We start from the raw sequence: 18,417 nt of genomic DNA, 5'->3' as shown, positions 1-18,417 counted from the left end.
ACGTTGTGGGACTTGAGGAAATTATGGGCCATGGGGACAGTACAGGGCCATGGGGACACTGTGGGACATGGGGACTTTGTGGAACATGGGGACATTGTGGGACATGGGGACATTGTGGGACGTGGGGACATTGTGGGACATGGGGACATTGTGGGACATGGGGACATTGTGGGACGTGGGGACATTGTGGGACATGGGGACATTGTGGGACGTGGGGACATTGTGGGACATGGGGACATTGTGGGACGTGGGGACATTGTGGGACATGGGACAATACAGGGACATGCGGATATTATGGTGCTATGGGGAACTGGGACATGGGGACATTTGGGGGCTATGGAGACATTGCAGGACATGAGAAAATTATGGGCCGTGGGATCAGCGCAGGGCCGGGGGGATGTTATACGGCCGTGGGGATGTTACACGGCCGTGGGGATGTTATAGGGCCACAAGGCTGTGGCGGGGCCATGGGGACATTACAGGGCCGTGAGGCCAGCGCAGGGCCATCAGGATGATGCCCCATTGAGGACACTGGGAGCACTGGGGGGGGTCAGTGGGGGTGCTTGGGGACACTGGGGGGGTACTGGGAGCACTGGGAGCCGCTGTGGGGTACTGCAAGCTCTGAGGCCTCCAAGGGGCAGCTGCGCCCCGCCAGGAGGCGCCCGGGCCTGGTCCTGCAGCCGAGCCTAACCCCCGCCCCTCCCGCCCGCTCATTGGGCCCCCGGCCTCAGTCCTTCTGCCTATTGGTTCTTTCCAGCGTCAATCAAGCTGAGGGGCTCCCCCCCCCCGCTCACGCTGCCTCACTTCCCATTGGCCCGCCGCAGCTCCAGCTGGGGCGGCTAAGCCCCGCCCTTCTCCCCGCCCCCCTCGGGCGCTGATTGGTTGGCGATGATATCAGCGGGCCCTCCTCCCCGCTCCCATTGGACGGCCGCCTGTCCGTCAGACTGCCGAGGCGGCAGGGGGCGGCAGCGGCCATTTTGGAGCAGAGAGCGGGGCCGGGCGGCGCGGAGGCAGCGCGGAGGCAGCGCGGATCCACCGGGGTCGCCGCTCCCCGCCATGGCCGCCCCGCTCGGCACCGGCACCCGCACGGAGGAACCCGGGCAGGAAAAACAGGTGGGAACCCCCGCGGCGAGCCCTCGGGGCTCCCTATTGGCTCGGCAGCGCGTCAATCTTCACCTCCCCGCTGGCTGATTGCTTGCTGCCGCTTTCCTTCTCAGTAACGCCGACCTCTCATTGGCTGCGGGGCGGGCCTGGGGGGCGGGACTTCCGGGAGAGGTGGGGAAAAGGTGGCTTGTGGGGGAGGGGAGCGCGGGGGGTTGTGGGATAGTGGGGGTGCGGGGCCGGGGGCCCCTCGCAGGGCTCCCGGCTGGGCCCCGCAGCCCCCGGGACGTGCCCGGCCCCCGCAGGGGGCAGCGGGGCGAAAAGGCCCGAGCCGTGCCGTGCCGCGGGGGGTTGCCGCGAGCAGCGGTGAGAGCTGCCCTGGGCTTACCCGGGGGACCCGCCTGCACCGGCGCTGCCCGTGGGGCGCTGCTCCCCGAGGTCAGAGCACGCGAGCCCATCCCCGCGGTGCCGCCGAGCCAGGTCCCCACCTGGCTCTGCCAGCACCGAGCCCTGCTGGCCACGACAAATGGCTCGGAACAGCCTCCGAGCCGCTTCCGAGCCTTCCTCCGAGCCGCTTCCGAGCCTTCCTCCGAGCCGCTGCTTGGGGGAAGAAGCTCTCCCAGCGGCCGTCGGCAGCGTTTGAAGCCCAGCGGAGATCCCGTTGCGGTGTCGCGGGCGCGTTTTGTTTCCCCGCGGGGCTGGAGCACCTTCAGTCCCCTCTCGTTTTTCAGGATGCGCAAGAGAAGGAAATCGTCATCCCCGAGAGGGCGGAAGAGGCGAAGCTGAAGGCGAAATACCCCAACCTGGGCCAGAAGCCTGGAGGCTCCGACTTCCTGATGAAGAGGCTGCAGAAAGGGGTATTTATTGCTCGGCCGCGACCTCTTCTCCCTTCCCCGGGCTCTGCCCTGGTGCAAAGGGCACGGGGAACGCCAGCGAGTCAGAGAGCCGCACCTCAGCGTAAAACCTCTCACCGCGCTCCCTGGAAAAGTAATTAAATCCTCCTCCGAGAGCTGGCTGTAGCCGCTGGGGTTGCTGCTGCCGGCTTTCCTCCTCGCAGAGGCTGGGGCAGGAAACCCAAATCCCTTCTGAGGGGATCCCTTCTCCCCAGCTCCGAACGCACAATGGCCCCTCGCTGCCGCGCTGGGGCTGGCTCGGTGCTGCCTTCCCTGCGGCCAGAGCGGCCTCCGCGCCTGCTCTCCCACCGACGCAAACGCTGGGAATGTTGGGTTTAGGTGCCAGTTCCTAAAGCGAGAGAAAAAAAAAATAAATAAAAAGAGGGTTACTTAATCGCTTGGCACGAGGCAGGCTTTTTTCCCTGCTCGGTTTCGGCCGCGGGATCCTGTCCGCCACCTGCGTGGCGCCAGCAGAAGCCCTGGCGCGGGCCAGGCTGTGCTGCCTGGGGCGAAAATCTGCCTTTGTGCCAGCGGGCCGTCTGTTCGCTGCTCGGCATGGACTAAATCAGCTGTGCCTTTCCCCTTGGGGTCTGGTTTTGTGCACCACCCCTGGCAGCACCGTAAAGAACCTCGCTCGTGGCCCCACGCGCGCGTCCCGGCCGTCCCCCCGCTGCGAGTGCCGCGAACCTCTTCAAAGTAACCCAAGTCCCCCCCCCCTCCCCCTTTTTTCAGCAAAAATACTTCGATTCCGGCGACTACAACATGGCCAAGGCGAAGATGAAGAACAAGCAGCTGCCGAGCGCGGGGCCCGACAAGAACCTGGTGACGGGAGACCACATCCCCACGCCGCAGGACCTCCCGCAGCGAAAATCCTCGCTTGTGACCAGCAAGCTGGCCGGGTAGCCTGCGCTCACAGGCTGGTTTTTTTTTTGTTTGTTTGGTTTTTTTTTCTCCTCGTTTTCCTTTTTCTTTCGGTTAATCGCATTGAACGTCACTGTACCGTAGGGCCGGGAGCACCAGAATCCGCGTAGCTTATGAGTATTTACGGCAAACACACGCCAGGCCCTAGAAGAGGTGTCAGTAGCCCGGGACACGCTTGGCGGATGGGGTTGGGCAGTTCCTTTTAGCGAGCCGGTTTGCTGCCTTCGTTTTCACCCTGTTGGGAACCATCCCTGCTTGCGGAGGTGATTTTTTTTGATTTATTTTATATTTTTTTCCCCCCTCTTGCCTTTTTGTTTCAGGCTCGAAAAACAAAGCGAGGGCGGCGCGGTGGCTGCGGGGCGCGCCGCCCGCTCCGCGCGGTCGAGGGGCTTTGTGCGGGGTCAGCAGAAGGGCCCCGAGGGCTGCGCTGAACCCGCCCCGAGTCCTGTCCCCCCCCTGCTTCCAGAGGCAAGGGGAGGGCGAGCGGACGCCGTCGGCTTTAGGGATTCCCATGGGGACGGGAGAAAACCGCGGGAGGGGGGCAGCGGGCGGCGCCGCGTGCGGGGGTCCGGCTTTCCTGGGGCGCGTTTTCGAGCGCCATCCCTGCCGGGGCCGCTCCCAACGCTCACGTTCGGCGCCGGGCGGTTCGGAGAGACCCCGAGCGAGGGGATTTCGCTCCGCAGGGCAGGCGAGGAGCGGAGCGGGGACGTTGCCCTCCGCGGGGACAAGGAGCGGGGCAGGGGGGACGGGCGTGCCGTGTCCTCGGCTCCCCTCCGGGGTCCCTGCGCGACCCGGCCAGGGCCGCGGCTGCGCGGCCGCCTCGTGCTCCGCTGCCTGCCCCAGCTGGGTTGTAAATAGATAACGAATCCTATATATAAAAATCTATATAATTTTGTACCCCTGCAGCTCTCCTCTTTTCTAGCGCGCCGTGGTTTTAAAATGAAAATAAGGGGGCGGAAAAAAAAAAGAGGCAAGATAGGGGAAAAATGCAAAGCCCCCGTGCGGGGTGGGGACGGGGGGGGCACAGCTCCGCCACCGCAACTTCCCCCAGCGCGGGGGGAGGAAGCGACCGTGACGACAGAGGGTGAGAAGCAGCAAGAGCAGCTCCAGGACGCGACTGCGGCGTGGAGCGGGGTCACGTACCCCTGTGGGGGTGCCCAGGGGCTTTTTTTTTGGGGGGGGGGGCTCCGATGGGGTTGCTTTGAGGCAGGAGGGGCTGAGGCAGCTGAGCTGCGTGCCGGAGGGGGCGGGTGAAAACCTGGGGGGGCTTCAGGTTGGCCGAGCAACGTTTGCCTGTTGTTCATCCCCTTCCTTTGTGTGGGGGGGTCTGAAGCACCCCCGTACCCCCCCATAGGGTGCTGGGGGCCATTGGGGACCCCCAGACCCATCCCCTTGTGCCGAGCCGCGCCAGCACCACAACATTTCTCAGCTGAGCAGCCCGGGGGGGGGCACCGGGAGAGACATTTTTCCCCCTCCTGCCTTCCAAACAAGCTCCGGGCCGTGTGCCGGGGGGTTCCTGGTGCCCCCCGCTCCCCCTTTCCCCCCCCCCCCCAACATCGGCTAACCGCAGCTTCCTCCTCCGCTGTCCCCGCCGGTGGGTGGTGACGCCCGGGATGGTGACGGAGGCTTCGCTTTGGGGCCCCCCCAAAAAATGCCGGCCGCTCCCTGGGGTCCTCGCTGCCCAACCTGGCGGAGGAAAAACCCGCCTGAGGGGCTCTGTCGGGATTTCCTCCCCCGCGTTTTAAATCCCCCCCCCCCAACCCACGGCCACCTGTGGCGGGGTCGGGCAGGGATTTCCGCGGCCCTTTTTTTTTTGGGGTGTGGGGGGGGGGCTGTTGGCTTTCCCCGCTGCCCAAAGGAACCAGAAAGCGGCCCCGCGCCCGGCGGCCCGCTTTCGTCACGTCACGGTGACGCGGCGGCCGGGGCTGGCATCGCCTTCACCGGCGTCCTCCCCGTGCCCTTTGGACGGGGTGGCAGCGGGGCACGGCCCCTCCTGCGGGGCAACGTCCCCCCCACCTCCCAAAGGGGGACGCGGGGGGGTGGGGGGGAATTTTGGCCCCCATTTCCAGCGTCCTGCCCCTGTTTAGGCACAAAATCCTGATGAGGCCGGAGGGGAGGGGGGTTGAGCCCCAAAGCCCCTCAGTTGCTTGGGATTGCCCCGGGATGGGGACACCGGGGATGGGGGGGCACCGGGGATGGGGGATAACGGGAACATTGGGCACTGGGCATGGGGGTAATGGGGACGTGGGGCACCGGGGATGGGGACATCAGGGGTGTGGGGACACCGGGGACGTGCGGGTATTGGGGATGGGGGCTCTGGGGATGTGGGGGTACCAGGGATGGGGGTAATGGGGACGAGGGAAGTGGGGATAACAGGGATGGGGGTAATGGGGACGTGGGGGCACTGGGGATGGGGACATCAGGGGTGTGGGGACACCCAGGGGCATGTGAGTACTGGGGATGGGGGCACTGGGGGTGGGGGGGCACCAGGAATGGGGGATAACGGGGATGGGGAAATGAGGGAAGTGGGGATAACAGGGATGGGGGTAACAGGGACAAGGGGGCACCGGGGATGGGGGTAACGGGGACATCAGGGGTTTGGGGACAACCAGGGACGTGCGGGTACTGGGGATGGGGGATAATGGGGATCTGGGGGCACTGGGGATGGGGACATGAGGGGAGTGGGGATAACAGGGATGGGGGATAATGGGGACGTTGGGCACTGGGGATGGGGGATAACGGGGATGTGGGGACACCAGGGATGGGGATATCAGGGGTGTGGGGACACCAGGGGCGTGCGGGTACTGGAGATGGGGCACTGGGGACGTGGGGGCACCAGGAATGGGGGATAATGGGGACGTGGGGCACTGTGGATGGGGGTAACGGGGACAAGGGGGCACCGGGGATGGGGGTGACAGGGACATTGAGACACCAGGGATGGGGGTAACGGGGGTGAGGGGGCACCGAGGATGGGAACATCAGGGGTGTGGGGACACCAGGGACGTGCGGGCACTGGGGATGGGGGCACTGGGGATGTGGGGGCACCGGGGATGGGGTTAATGGGGACATGGGGGCACCGGGGACGGCGACATCAGGGGTGTGGGGACACCAGGGGTGTGCGGGCACTGGGGGTGGGGGCACTGGGGATTGGGGGGGGGGCACCGGGGATGCGGAGATACCGCGGATGGAGGCAGGGGGACGTGGGACATTGGGGCCGTGGCGACACCGGGGCCGTGCGGGTCCCGGGGACACGGGCACGGCCGCGGCGTTTTCCTGCCCGGGCCCGGCGGCGCCAGCACCCCCGCGGCTCCTTCCCCGTCCCTTTCCCTACAACCCGGGGCGGATTTGGGGTCGCCCAGACCTCCCGGGGCGGGGGGGAAGGCGGGAAGGCGGCATCCGGTGCCCCCCCTCCCCCGGTGCCCTCCCCCGGTGCCCGGCTCCCGGTGCTGAGGCCGTGGCGGGGAGCGGGGGCCGGATCCCGGGATAAACGCCGGGAACTGACGGGGGGGGGGGGGTCGGGATCAGGCCCCGGGGGGGGGGAGGCGGAGCCGGAAGCGGAAGCGGAACCGGCTCGCCCCGTGCCCCGCCCCGCCCCCTCCCCTCCCGGTGGCGTCACGGCGCCCATATAAAGGGCCGCCCGCCCGCCCGGCCCCGCTCCCGAAGCCGCCCCGGGGCTCCGCCGCCGCCGCCGCCATGTTCGCCCTGCAGCGCAACGCCCTCATCGGCTTCAACCTCTACTGCGGCGGGGGGGGGGGGGCCCGGCGGCCCGGCCTCGCCCGGGGGGGGGGGACCCGGCCCCGCCGTCCCCTTCCCCCCCCGGCCCCGCCGCCCCGGCGCCGGTGCCCGGTGCCCCCTGCTCGCTCCTTTTCGGCCCCGGGGCCTCCCCCCGCTCGCTCTTCGGTCCCGCCGCCCCCCGCTCGCCGCCGTTGTGGAGCCCCGAGGAGGAGCTGGACGGTTGCGAACCCGAAACCGAGAGGGGACCCGGGGGGGACTCGATGCCCGGGACCCCCCCGGAGCTGCCCGCCGACGAGCTGAGGCAGGACTCGTTAGAGCTCATCCTCCGGTACCTCCGGGAGGCGGCGGGGGAAACGGAAACGGGCTCGAAAAAGTTTTTGCCGGGTCTTTTGGGGAGGCCCGGGGGGGCGGGGGACGGCGTGATGGAGAAAGCGCTGGAAACGCTGCGGAGGGTCGGGGACGGAGTCCTGGAGAAACACGAGCTGGCCTTCCAAGGTGAGTTACCGGGCCTTAACGGGGCCTTAACGGGGGGTTACCGGGCCTTAATGGGCCTTAGCGGGGGGTTACCGGGCCTTAACGGGGGGTTACCGGGCCTTAACGGGCCTTAACGGGGGGTTACCGGGGCCCACCGGGGCTCTACCGGGGGCTGGGAGCTCGTCCCACCGGAGCCGAGCGGGTTAAAGGCGGCAGCCGGTGGCCAAAAACGAACCCGAACTTTGCCCGAAGGGGGGGGGGAAACAACAACAAAAAAAAAACCCTCGCCGTGGCTGCGCCGTGCTGATAACCCGGTTACCGATTAAACGGGGCCCGCCCGGGCTCTTGGCCCCGAGCCCGGTGGTTTTACCGGGATCCACCCCCAGAAATCCCACCCCCCCCCTCCCCGAAATAGCCCCAAAACCGCCCGGCCCCGGTGGCCCCGGGCGAGCAGGTGGCGGCGGGGCCAGGGCCGGTTTTCGGTCACCCCCCTGTCCTCGGGGGGAGCGATTTTTTTGGGGTGGTTTTCCTGGAATTCGGGAGCGAGTTTCTGGGGGAGAGCTGGAAATTTCGGAGAGGCTTCCCGGAACTCGGCCGCGAGTTTTCGGGGAGCGGCGAGAAGTGGGAGAAATTTTGGGCTGGTTTCTTGGAATTTGGAGGCGAGTTGTTGGGGGAAGGGGGGGAGCGGTGAGAACGGGTCTTTTTGGGTCGGTTTTGCGGATTTTTGAAGCGAGCCCTTTGGGGACCGGAAAGAACTGACCCCGTGGGGCTGGTTTTGCTTAACTCAGAAGTCCTTGGGGACTGAGGAGATCGGGTTATTTTGGGCTGGTTTTGCGGAATTCGGAGGCGAGTCCTTGGGGACCGGGGAGAATTGACCATTTTGGGGCAGGTCTCGTGTAACTCGGGTGTGGGTTCTTGGAGACCCTTCGGGGCTGCCCATTTTGGGTCACTTTTGTGTAACTCGGAAGCGAGCCCTCGGATGGGGAAGAACCGACCATTTTGGGCTGGTTTCGTGTAACTCAGAAGTGCGACTTTTTAAGAGCAGAGAGGACCAAGCGTTTGGGGTAAATCCTCGGGGACCGGCGGGATCTGACCGTTTGGGGTCACTTTTGGGTAACTCGGAGGCGAGTCCTCGGAGACGGGTGAGAATTGACCATTTTGGGTCAGTTCCATGGAACTCGGAGGCGAGTCCTCGGGGGCCTGCTGAGAACTGCCCCTTTTGGGTCACTTCGGTGTAAGTCGGAAGCGAGCCCTTGGGGGCGGGGAGGAACCGACCATTTTGGGCTGGTTTCGCAGAACTCAGTGAGGTTTTTTTTTTCAAGACCCGCAGGAACCAAGCGTTTGGGGTCAGTTTCACGCAAGTCCCTGGGGCCCGGTGAGATTTGGCCGTTTTGGGCTGGTTTCAGGCAACTCAGAAGCGAGTCCCCGGCGCCAGCACCAGCTGGGGCTGGGCTCCTGCTGGTGCTGAGCTGCTGGTGCTGAGCACGGCCCAGGAGGGCGATGCCCTCGCTGCCTCCTGAGCCAGCCTGCGGCGAGACGCCGCCCCCTCCCGCAGCAGGATGTTGCAGCTTTTTAAAAAATGCAAAGGGTTTCGAGCTGTGTCCCCCGCCCTTCCCTCACCGCCCCGGTGGGCAGGATTTGGGGTTTAACTGCCCCGGCCGAATTTCACGGGGTGCTGGCAAGGAAACGACGCTCAGGAGGGGCGCGTGGGTCACAGGGGAGCTGGCCGCCGAGGCTCCTGGAGGGACGTTACCTTCGTCCTTCGTGCGTGCAGAAAAGGAACTGGCTCCAGGAAGGCTTCCTGTTGGTTTGAGCAATAACAAGCGGTGCCTTTCGGTTTCGCAAGGGCTTGTTTGCTTATTCACGGGGGGGGGGGGCACCGCAGGTCATGCCGGGGAATTTTTGTTGTTCCAGTCGCTGCACCCACCTTCGCGCCGCGGTGAAGGGGCAGGGCTGGTGCCAAGCCTCGGGGGGCGGCGGCTCACCGGGGCCCCCCCAGAACCCCCACGAGGCAGGGGGGGAAGAGTTGGAATTTATTTACTTATTTATTTTTGCCTGGGGTTTTGCTCCGTGCGCCTGTCTCTGAGCCAGCGTCTCTTGCAGGAATGCTTCGCAAGCTAGAAATCAAGAAGGAGGAAGACCTGCAGTCGGTGGGCGAGGTGGCGGCCCACGTCTTCAGCGACGGAGTGACGAACTGGGGGCGAGTCGTCACGCTCATCTCCTTCGGTGCCTTTGTCGCCAAGCACCTGAAGAGCATAAAGCAGGAGAAGTGCATCGGCTCCTTGGCCAGGATCATCACGGACGCGCTCGTCTCGTCCAAGCGCGAGTGGCTGCTGAGCCAGGGAGGCTGGGTGAGTCACTGCCTGTCCTCGCGAGCCTTTTTTGGAACAATTCGAGCTTTTCCTCTTTCCGTCACCCGCTGGGTGACAGCCACATGTGTCAGCGGAACACGAGATGAGTCACTATTCCAGTTAAAACCGCCGCGGAGACACCTAGCCAGAGCGCCGGGGCGGCAGCGGCGCCTTTTTCCCTAGTTGCCTCGTGGCAGCCCTGACCCCAAAGCACGCCCTGCCCCGGGAGGAGGCGGTGGCGTCCCCAAAGTGAAGCCACACGGGGTGCCCCGAGCTTGCCCGCGGCCGTGCTGGCTCCTGGCCTTGCTCCGGGAGGGCCGTTCCCTGGAGGGGGGGTGCCGGCAGGGAGGTGACCGTCCCTTCTTTTCCCCCTTAGGAGGGCTTCGTCGACTTCTTCCGAGTGGAAGACCTAGAAGGCAGCATCAGGAACGTGCTGATGGCGTTCGCGGGGGTGGCAGGACTGGGAGCGAGCTTGGCCTACATGATCCGGTGAGCCCCGGCACGCTGCAGAGGTGCGGAACTCTGGGTGGCCCGGCTCTGCTTGGAGCTGGCGAGCCGGTCACTTCCTCCTGCGCGTATTTATGAAGCCAGACTCGAGTGACCCTAGAAGAAGAATACCTTGGCATCCCCTGAGCGATCCTTGCCTACGAAGGGAGGCGTGTTCCACTCAGATCGAGGGTACCAACGAGGATTATCGCTTTGGGAGCGGCAAGTGGAAGAGTTGGTTGATGATCTGCTTCGTTTGAGAGCGTGAGGACAGAAAGCCCGAGCGGGACAGCTTCGGTTTTACCCCGGAGGGAAGCCGGCGGCTCCTGTGTGGACTGAAGCCCTCCCGGGCTTCGCATGGCGGCTGCGTGCGGAGCAGACGCTTCAGAGCTGGCGTTTCTGGTGCAAGAGCAGCTCCTCCGTCGGAGCTTTGAGTGCCGGGCGTGGTGCGAGCCCCGTCGCCGTCTCCCGGAGGAGCGGAGCCCGGGGTGCCCGCGCTGCCCCCGGGGGCTGTAACCAGGTGGCAGAGAGCAGCCAGGCGGGCAGAGCGGGGCCGGCGCGGCGCGGTAACCGCAGGCAGCTGCAGCCCGGCCGGGCTGGCCTGTCTGACTGCTCTCGCTGCGCTGCCGCGACTCGCCGCACAGGCAGTTTAAAAATAGGGAGTGCACTTGTGGGTATTTAAAACAAAACAAAACAAAAAAAACGAACCACGGGCCGGAGAACGCTGTAAAGAACCTGTAAATACTTCCAAGCTGTAGAATATGTACATTTTTTTACAGAGCTAACAATGCAAAGGCAGGGGGGCTGAGCGTGACGGAGCTGCTTATGGGCGCGCTGTACTTCATCCCCCCGTGAAGTAGCGTGGTTGTGGCGAAGCCTTCGGCCTCGACTCCGAGCGAGCCCTTCACAGATGCACTCGAGCCAAATTGCCAGGGAGCGCAGCAGGGAGCCGGGGGCCTGGGGGACTCGCGTTGTGCCCACAGCTTGCTGGCAACAGTTGGTGTTCCTGTTTTTTTTTTTTTTTTGGTTTTTCTAGCTCTTCTAGTAGATGGGGAACTGGGGAAGTTGGTATCAGTTACTTCCTTCTCTCCCCTCTAATTTTGATCCCGTAAGCAGCGAGTCAAACGAAGCTGGTATTTGAATGTAAGTGTTCTGCAGCAGAATCCAAAACTCGGCGCCTCCGCCAGCGCCAGCCCCGCCTGCTCCGACCGTGGATCGGTCGGGTCCTGGGGCAGCTCAGCCCCGCAGAAACGGGGTCCTGAGCAGCGAGAGGGGAGAGAAGGTGCCCACGGTGCTTGACCTGCAGCCTGAGCGATGCCCCACGGAAACGTGAGCGGGGAGCTGGAGGGCAGCGGTTGCCAGGCCTGCTTGTGTGCTGAGCAAGCACTTAGTTTGGTCAATAAATGTCTTCACTTCAATCCCCTGGCATGGAACTTGCCGTTTCCTGGGCTGAGAGGGGGTCGTGCGAGCAGAGCAGGGCCTTCAGCGCTCCTCTGGTGTAAGGGAGTGCGGATGCTGCCCTGGGGATCCCCTGCAGCCCCGTGCTTGACAGAAAACCACCTTGCAGGGCCCTGCCTTTGCTTTTTGGGGCCCTCCACGGCCGGGAAGTTCCTCGGAGGTGGGGGAAGTCCATGAGCGGCTGCTGCCAGCCTCTGAGAGCTGCTGGGGTGGTGGAGGAGCTGCCCCCGCCCGGCTCTGGCCACGTTGGACTTGGCCTGGGGGCACAGCAGCGGCCGCTGCCACCTCGGTTTCAATTCCTGAGAAGCCAGGGGAGGAGGAGGAGGAGGAAGATGGGGGCTGGGGGGAAACCCTGCAGCGGGGCCCTGTGGCTGCAGCCAGGCTTTTGGGGCCAGGGGGGAGGGGGGGCTCGGCCCCCTGCTTCCCTTCCTGGAAGCCGAGGGGGGGGAGCGGAGCTTCCCCTGCCCCGCGGCTTTTCGGAGAAGCGGGGCCGCGTTCCGCGAACGCCCGCGGAAGTAGCGGGGGGGGGAGGGGAGCGGGCGGGGAGGGCCCTGAGGCCCCGGGAGCCGCTCGCGGGAGCTGGGCCCTGAGGCCCCGGGAGCCGCTCGCGGGTCCCGGTTGGCGCGGGGAAGGCCCCGGGGGGGCGGGGGGGCGGCGGGGCCCGGCCGTGTGCGGGCTCCGGGCCCGGTGCGGGCCCCGCTAGGCCGCGGCCTCCCCCCCGTTGCCATGGAGACGCGGCACTTCCGGGAAGGGGCGTGGCCATGCCCCCCTCCCTCCCGCCTTTGCTATTTCTGCCCCGGCCCCGCCCAGCAACAGCGCCAGCCAATGGCGCGCGCTCACGTGACCGCTTCCAGGAACCCGCGCCCATCCCCCCCCCCCAGTCCCCCGCGTGGCGCCGCCGCCCTTCCCCCCCCAACCCCAACCCGCGCGAGACCGCGGGGCCCCGTGGGGAGGGGTCACGTGACGGGGGGCGTCGGGGGGCGGGGCCCTGCAGCTCCTGGCGGGGGGGGCGGGGGGGGCGGGGGGAAGCACGGCCCCTTCCCCATCTCGGGGAACCCGTGTCCGTACTGGGGTGCCCAGCTGGTGCCCCACGTCCTGTACTGGTGTCCCATGTCCTGTACTGGTGTCCCGTACTGGTGTCCCATACTGGTGTCCCGTACTGGTGACCCATACTGGTGTCCCGTACTGGTGTCCCATACTGGTGTCCCGTACTGGTGTCTCGTACTGGTGTCCCTTACTGGTGTCCCGTACTGGTGTCCCATACTGGTGACCCGTACTGGTGTCCCGTACTGGTGTCCCATACTGGTGTCCCGTACTGGTGTCCCGTACTGGTGTCCCGTACTGGTGTCCCTTACTGGTGTCCCATACTGGTGACCCGTACTGGTGTCCCGTATTGGTATCCCGTACTGGTATCCCGTACTGGTGTCCCTTACTGGTGTCCCATGTCCCGTACTGATGTCCTGTACTGGTGTCCCGTACTGGTATCCCGTACTGGTGTCCCGTACTGGTGTCCCTTACTGGTGTCCCATACTGGTGTCCCATACTGGTGACCCATACTGGTGTCCCGTACTGGTGTCCTGTACTGCTGTCCCATACTGGTGTCCCGTACTGGTGTCCCTTACTGGTGTCCCATACTGGTGTCCCATACTGGTGTCCCGTACTGGTATCCTGTACTGGTGTCCCTTACTGGTGTCCCATGTCCCGTACTGATGTCCTGTACTGGTGTCCCGTACTGGTATCCCGTACTGGTGTCCCGTACTGGTGACCCATACTGGTGTCCCTTACTGGTGTCCCATACTGGTGACCCGTACTGATGTCCCTTACTGGTGTCCCATACTGGGACACACGGGCCACAATGGGGGGGCTGCAGGATCGCCCCCTGACAACCCCCCAGCTCCCTCCAGCAGAGGGTGCTGTGCTCCAGGCAGCCTACTGGGAGCACTGGGAGGGGCTGCAGGGCACTGGGGGGCACTGGAGGGGGGGGTTGGTAGGTCACTGGGAGCACTGGGAACACTGGTGCCCCAGAACGCCTTTTCCAGTGTTCTGCAAAGCCAGATTTTGGCCCTGGGGGGGCTGAAACTACCCAAAGTGCTCTCAACCCCCCCCCCCCCCAAAACCCACCCCAAAACTCCTCAAATCCCCCTAAACCCCCCCAAACCCCCCCAAAATCCCCCAAATCCCCCCCAAACCCCACGCACCCTTCGGGGGGGGGGGGGGGGGCGCTGAACTGAGGCTGGGGAGGGCAGAAAGGGGGTGGGGTGTGAAGGGGGGGTAAAATGGGGGGGTGTAAAATGGGGGGGGTGTAAAATAGGGGGGAAATGGGGGGGGGGGTAAATGGATGGGTGCAGCCGTGGGATTGGGGCCGCTCACCCCCGCCCCCCCCCCCCCCCCCGAGATCTCGATGCACATGGGATGGGGTTGGGAGAGATACTGGGGCTACTGGGAGGACGGCACTGGAGATACTGGGAGGACTGGGAGGGGTCCAGTTGGGGTCGGCGGCGCCGTGAGGGGGCCCCACGGGCCCGCCCCGGACACGCGTGGGTGCGGGCCTGGGCGCACCCCGCTCCACAAACAGGCCGGGACCCAGCCCCGGTGCGACACCCCACAAACACGCAGACGCCCGGCACACCCCAAAACACCCCAAAACACCCCAAAACACCCCCCCCCCACCCCAAAAACCCTCCAAATCCCCCCCCCCAAATCCAACAGCCACGCCGTCCCCCCCCAAAAAAACCCACGACTGCCCCCGGGAGCAGGTTGAGGCCTCGCGTCCTTTATTGCCTGGCGGCCCTACTGGGGGCGGCCGGGGGCCGGGGGGGGCACGGCGGCGGCCAGCGGGACCCCCCCCAGGTAGCGCTCGGCGAAGCAGCGGTGCCGCTCGGGGCCCCCCCCGCGAGCAGCAGGCCCGGGGGTCCCGCCAGGAGGTGCAGACGTCGTCGATGCTTTGGGAAAGCTGCGGGGAAATAATTAATTGGTTGATTAATTAGGGGGACGGTCATCAAGGCATGGGGGGGGGGGGTTAACACCATGAATATTCCCCCCCCCCCCCCCCCCCCCAATATACTCACCTGTTCCTCAGCACAGGGGCTTTGCTCCTCGGGGGGCAGCGCGCAGCACGCGGAGGTCACAGCCTCCAGCAGCTCCGGTACCGGCCGCCTGGCGGGGGGGGGCACGGGTCAGTGACTGGGGGGGCTCCCGTGTCCCGTGTCCGTCCGTCCGTCCGTCCCCCGGTGCCCATCCAGTGACTGGGGGGGCTCCCGTGTCCCGTGTCCGGCCCCCCCCCCACCCCCCGGTGTCCATCCAGTGGATGGGGAATGGGGGGTTGGGGGGGGGGGGGGGGGTCATGGGAGGGTCCTGAGGGCAATGGGAAGGCAGGGAAATGGGGGTGGGGGGTCACTGGGAGGTTTGGGGGGGGCTGAGGAAATGGGGGGGGGGGGGGGTGACCCAGGGATATTTAGGGGAGGGGGACAGAGAGATGAGGAGGGGGTCCCAGGGCTATGGGGAGGGGGTCCCAGGGCTATGGGGAGGGGGTCCCAGGGCTATGGGGAGGGGGTCCCGGGGCTATGGGGAGGGTCAGGGAGATGTCGGAGGGGGTCCCGGGGTTATGGGGTGCCCCCCCCCCATCACCCACTTCTTGCTGAGGAGCCGCATGGGGCCGCAGAGGGTGCGGAGCATGGCGGGGCCCAGCCGGGCCAGGCTGACGTTGTGCAGCTCGCGGTCGTAGGCAGGGTGGGGGGCGGCGGCGGCGAAGCAGCGGCTGCGGGCGCGGCCCCCTCCCCGCTGGCAGCAGCGGTGCTGGCCCGTCTTCACCCCCCCCTCCTCCCGGCAGTAGCGATCCAGGCCCTTCTGCCACTGCGGGGCCATGGAGGGGTTGCGTCCTCGGCCGTCCCCACCCCAACCACAAACACCCCCCCCCTGCCCTCCGTGTCCCCGTCCCCAGATACCCCAGGACCCTCCTGGGACACCCGGAGCCCCCTCAGGACATCACATCACCCCCCCACCCCCGCCCCAACACCATCAAGACACCAGTGTCACCTCCCGGAACACCAGTGTCACCCCCCCGGGACACCAGTGCCACCCCTTGGGACACCCGTGACACTCCCAAGACAGCTGTGGCACCCCCCCCGGGACATCTGTGCCCCCCCCCCGGCCTTTGATGCCACCCCAAGACACGTGTGTCACCCCCTTGGGACACCTGGGCCACCTCCCCAGGACACTTGGGACACCCCTTGGGACACCCGTGTTAACCCCCCGCCCCCCCCAGGACACCTGTGCTACCCCCCAAGACAGCTGTGCCACCCCTGGGGACACCCACGTCACTCCCTAGGACACCCATGACACCCCCTTGGGACACCAATGACACCCCCTTGGGACACCCATGACACCCCCTAGAGCACCATGACACCCCCCCTAGGGCACCCATGTCACCCCCCTAGGACACCCATGCCACCCCCCTAGGGCACCCACGTCGCTCCCCAGGAGCCCCGCGCCCCCGTCCCCCGACACTCACGGCGGCGCGGGCGCACTCGAGGCTGGCGTTGTGGCAGCAGCGGCCGAAGTCGCGCTCCAGGCGGGTGTGGAAGCGCGCGCGGGGCCCGGGGAGGCCGCGGGGGCCGGGCCGCAGCCCCAGCAGGCGGCAGATGTTGTCCATGTTGGCGGCCGTGGGCTCGCCGGGGGGGAAGGACGGCTCGCTGGAGACGTCCCACACGGTCACCTCGGCGAGCTGGGTGGTGACGGTGGTGGCCGCGGCGGTGGCGTCGGTGAAGCAGCGGCGCCGCGCGGCCCCGTGCCGGCGGCAGCAGTGGAACTGGCGCGTCTTCACCCCGAACTCGTCATCGCAGAAGGCGTCCAGGACATCGGTCCACTGCCATGGGGGGGGGGGACAGGGGACAAAGGGGACGGGGTCAGGCTGCGTGTCCCCACCCCGAGCTGTGTAGGGACAAGGAGGGTTTTTTGGGGGGGATGGGGGGGGCGGACTCACGGCGCGGCGGGCGCAGGGCAGCGGGGACTGGCGGCGGCAGCAGCCGTCGAGGCGAGGCCAGAAGGCGTCGAGCGCGTCCACCTGCCTGCGGAGGTGGGCGAAGGCGGCGGGGGGCAGCGAGGGCCGGGGGGCTCGGGGCATCAGCGTGGGGCTGCGGCAGTAGCGGTCCAAGGCGTCGGGCAGGGGCCAGGCCGGGGGGAAGCCCTCCAGGGTGCTGCCCCACGAGGAGGCGTCGATGGCGTCGGGGGAGTCCGGGGACGAAGGCGCCCGGGGCCGAGGGGGGTTCTTGGCCGCCTCCACGACGTTGCGGGGCAGCTCGATGTCCTGCTCCTCCTGCATCACTGTGGGGACGGGGGTGGGGGTACGGGGTGGGGGGTGGGGGGCGTAGGCATGTGGCCCTGCTGCGCACACACATCGCCCTCCCCAAAATGGAGGGGCACGGTGCTAAGGGGGTGACACCCCCCCCCCCAATCCCGGTCCTGGGTGTCCCTGTGTTCCCAGATGCCCCCCCCCCCCCGCCCATTTTTTTCCCTGGCCCTGCGTGCTCCCTGCATCCTTGGCCCCATGTCATCCTGCCCCCTCCTGTCCCCTCCTGTCCCCATCCCCAGCTGTCCCCTTGTCCCCTCCGTCTCCTCCAATCCCTGTGCCCTCCCCCTGTCCCCACGTCCCCCCCCCCCCCCCCCAACCATGTCCCCATCGCTGGGAACCCCTCCTGTGTCCCCCATCCCCGTGTCTCCTTCCCACTCCTGACCCCATCCCCACCCCTTGGTGGGTGTCCCCATGTCTGCCCCCCCCCCCAGTGCCCCCGTCCCCGCTCTCACCCTGCTGGATGTCATAGGGCTGGTGGTTCAGCTGCTCCTGTGCCACAGGGTGGCGGGGCTTCACGGCCACTTTTGGGGACACGGGGACAGTGAGCACAGCCCTCGTCCCGTCCCCCCCTCCAGCAGAGACCCCACAAACTCACCCCCCCCCCTCATCCCACAGCTGGGGGTAGGGCGGGGGCAAGCAGGAGCCGCTCCCCGAGGTCCTGGGGACTGGGGTAGGAAAAGGGGAAGTGACCCTAAAACCAGGGAGGGGACCTGGGCGGCCGCGCAGGGACACAGAGGGGCTGGGGAGGGGACCCGAAGTCGGCTACAAGGGGCCCCAGGTGGCCAGGGAGGGGCCTCAGGTGGCCAAGTGCGGACCTGGGTGGCCAGGAGGGGACACAAGGAGGCAGGGAGGGGACCGGGGGTGGCCAAACAGGGGACAGAAAGTGGCTGGGAAGGGGCCACAAAGTGGCTGGGGAGGGGACCCAGGTGGCCAGGGAGGGGACCCAGGTGGCCAGGGAGGGGCCCCAGGTGGCCAGGGAGGGGCCTCAGGTGGCCAAGCAGGGACCTGGGTGGCCAGGAGGGGACACAAGGAGGCTGGGAGGGGACCGGGGGTGGCCAAACAGGGGACAGAAAGTGGCTGGGAAGGGGCTACAAAGTGGCTGGGGAAGGGACCCAGGTGGCCAGGAGGGGACCCAGGTGGCCAGGGAAGGGTCCCAGGTGGCCAAGTGCGGACCTGGGTGGCCAGGAGGGGTCACAAGGAGGCAGGGAAGGGACCGGGGGTGGCCAAACAGGGGACAGAAAGTGGCTGGGGAGGGGACCCAGGTGGCCTGGAGGGGACACCAGGAGGCTGGGAGGGGACCCAGGTGGCCAGCGAAGGGTCCCAGGTGGCCCAGCAGTGCCCCAGGTACCGGGAGGGGACCCGGGCACGAGGAGGGAGCCCTCCCCCCCCCGGTGACCGCGAGGGTCCCCCCCGCCCCGGTGGCCGCAGGACTCACCGGCGGTGCCGAGGAGGAGGAGGAAGTGGAGGCCGAGGGCGGCCATGGCGTCGGGCGCTGTGGGGCCGCCGACGGCTCCTCCGCCTTATGTAGGGCCGGGGCGGCGCGGGGCCTCATCCCGCGGGCTGAGTCACGGCCCTGACGTCGCGGCGGGGGCCCGGGGGGGGGCCCCCCCCATTCCACCCCCCCCCCGGGGGGCTGTGGGTGCCCGGC

General features: G+C 66.9%; 3 protein-coding genes across 4 annotated transcripts; 2 read left to right on the top strand and 1 right to left on the bottom strand.

The window, feature by feature from the left end:
- The first annotated feature begins 936 nt into the window (after nucleotides 1–936).
- Nucleotides 937–3,812, top strand: ENSA (endosulfine alpha). 2 transcript variants are annotated; one of them, XM_080570176.1, is made up of 4 exons: nucleotides 937–1,113; nucleotides 1,833–1,958; nucleotides 2,727–2,910; nucleotides 3,000–3,812. In XM_080570176.1, the coding sequence occupies exons 1-3, from the start codon at nucleotides 1,057–1,059 to the stop codon at nucleotides 2,895–2,897; spliced, it is 354 nt and encodes a 117-aa protein (XP_080426302.1). In that variant the 5' UTR covers nucleotides 937–1,056; the 3' UTR covers nucleotides 2,898–2,910; nucleotides 3,000–3,812. The 2 variants fall into 2 exon arrangements, with proteins under 2 accessions (XP_080426302.1, XP_080426301.1); XM_080570175.1 differs by having other exon boundaries at nucleotides 938–1,113; nucleotides 2,727–3,812.
- A 2,781-nt stretch (nucleotides 3,813–6,593) lies between these two features.
- Nucleotides 6,594–11,379, top strand: MCL1 (MCL1 apoptosis regulator, BCL2 family member). Its single transcript, XM_080570101.1, is given in 4 exon segments — nucleotides 6,594–6,659; nucleotides 6,662–7,145; nucleotides 9,228–9,475; nucleotides 9,852–11,379. Coding segments are annotated over 4 exon segments (900 nt in total). The 5' UTR covers nucleotides 6,594–6,608; the 3' UTR covers nucleotides 9,969–11,379.
- A 2,792-nt stretch (nucleotides 11,380–14,171) lies between these two features.
- On the bottom strand, nucleotides 14,172–18,355 carry ECM1 (extracellular matrix protein 1). Its single transcript, XM_080570100.1, is given in 8 exon segments — nucleotides 14,172–14,311; nucleotides 14,313–14,372; nucleotides 14,488–14,575; nucleotides 15,051–15,271; nucleotides 15,930–16,283; nucleotides 16,401–16,741; nucleotides 17,222–17,290; nucleotides 18,205–18,355. Coding segments are annotated over 8 exon segments (1,281 nt in total). The 5' UTR covers nucleotides 18,251–18,355; the 3' UTR covers nucleotides 14,172–14,209.
- Between the last annotated feature and the right edge of the window lie 62 nt (nucleotides 18,356–18,417).

The sequence above is a fragment of the Anser brachyrhynchus genome (assembly GCF_964034855.1).
Source record: "Anser brachyrhynchus genome assembly, chromosome: 28".
Taxonomy (NCBI): domain Eukaryota; kingdom Metazoa; phylum Chordata; class Aves; order Anseriformes; family Anatidae; genus Anser; species Anser brachyrhynchus.
The sequence above is the reverse complement of the archived record's forward strand: the minus strand, read 5'-3'. Positions and strand labels throughout refer to the sequence as shown.

What these genes read in the sequence shown, in the direction of transcription:
- ENSA (XM_080570176.1), top strand. Translation starts at nt 1,057, where the DNA reads ATGGCCGCCCCGCTCGGCACCGGCACCCGCACGGAGGAACCCGGGCAG. An exon ending in AACCCGGGCAGGAAAAACAG is followed by an intron (nt 1,114 to 1,832) that starts GTGGGAACCCCC and finishes CTCGTTTTTCAG; the next exon opens with GATGCGCAAGAGAAGGAAAT. An exon ending in TGAAGAGGCTGCAGAAAGGG is followed by an intron (nt 1,959 to 2,726) that starts GTATTTATTGCT and finishes CCCTTTTTTCAG; the next exon opens with CAAAAATACTTCGATTCCGG.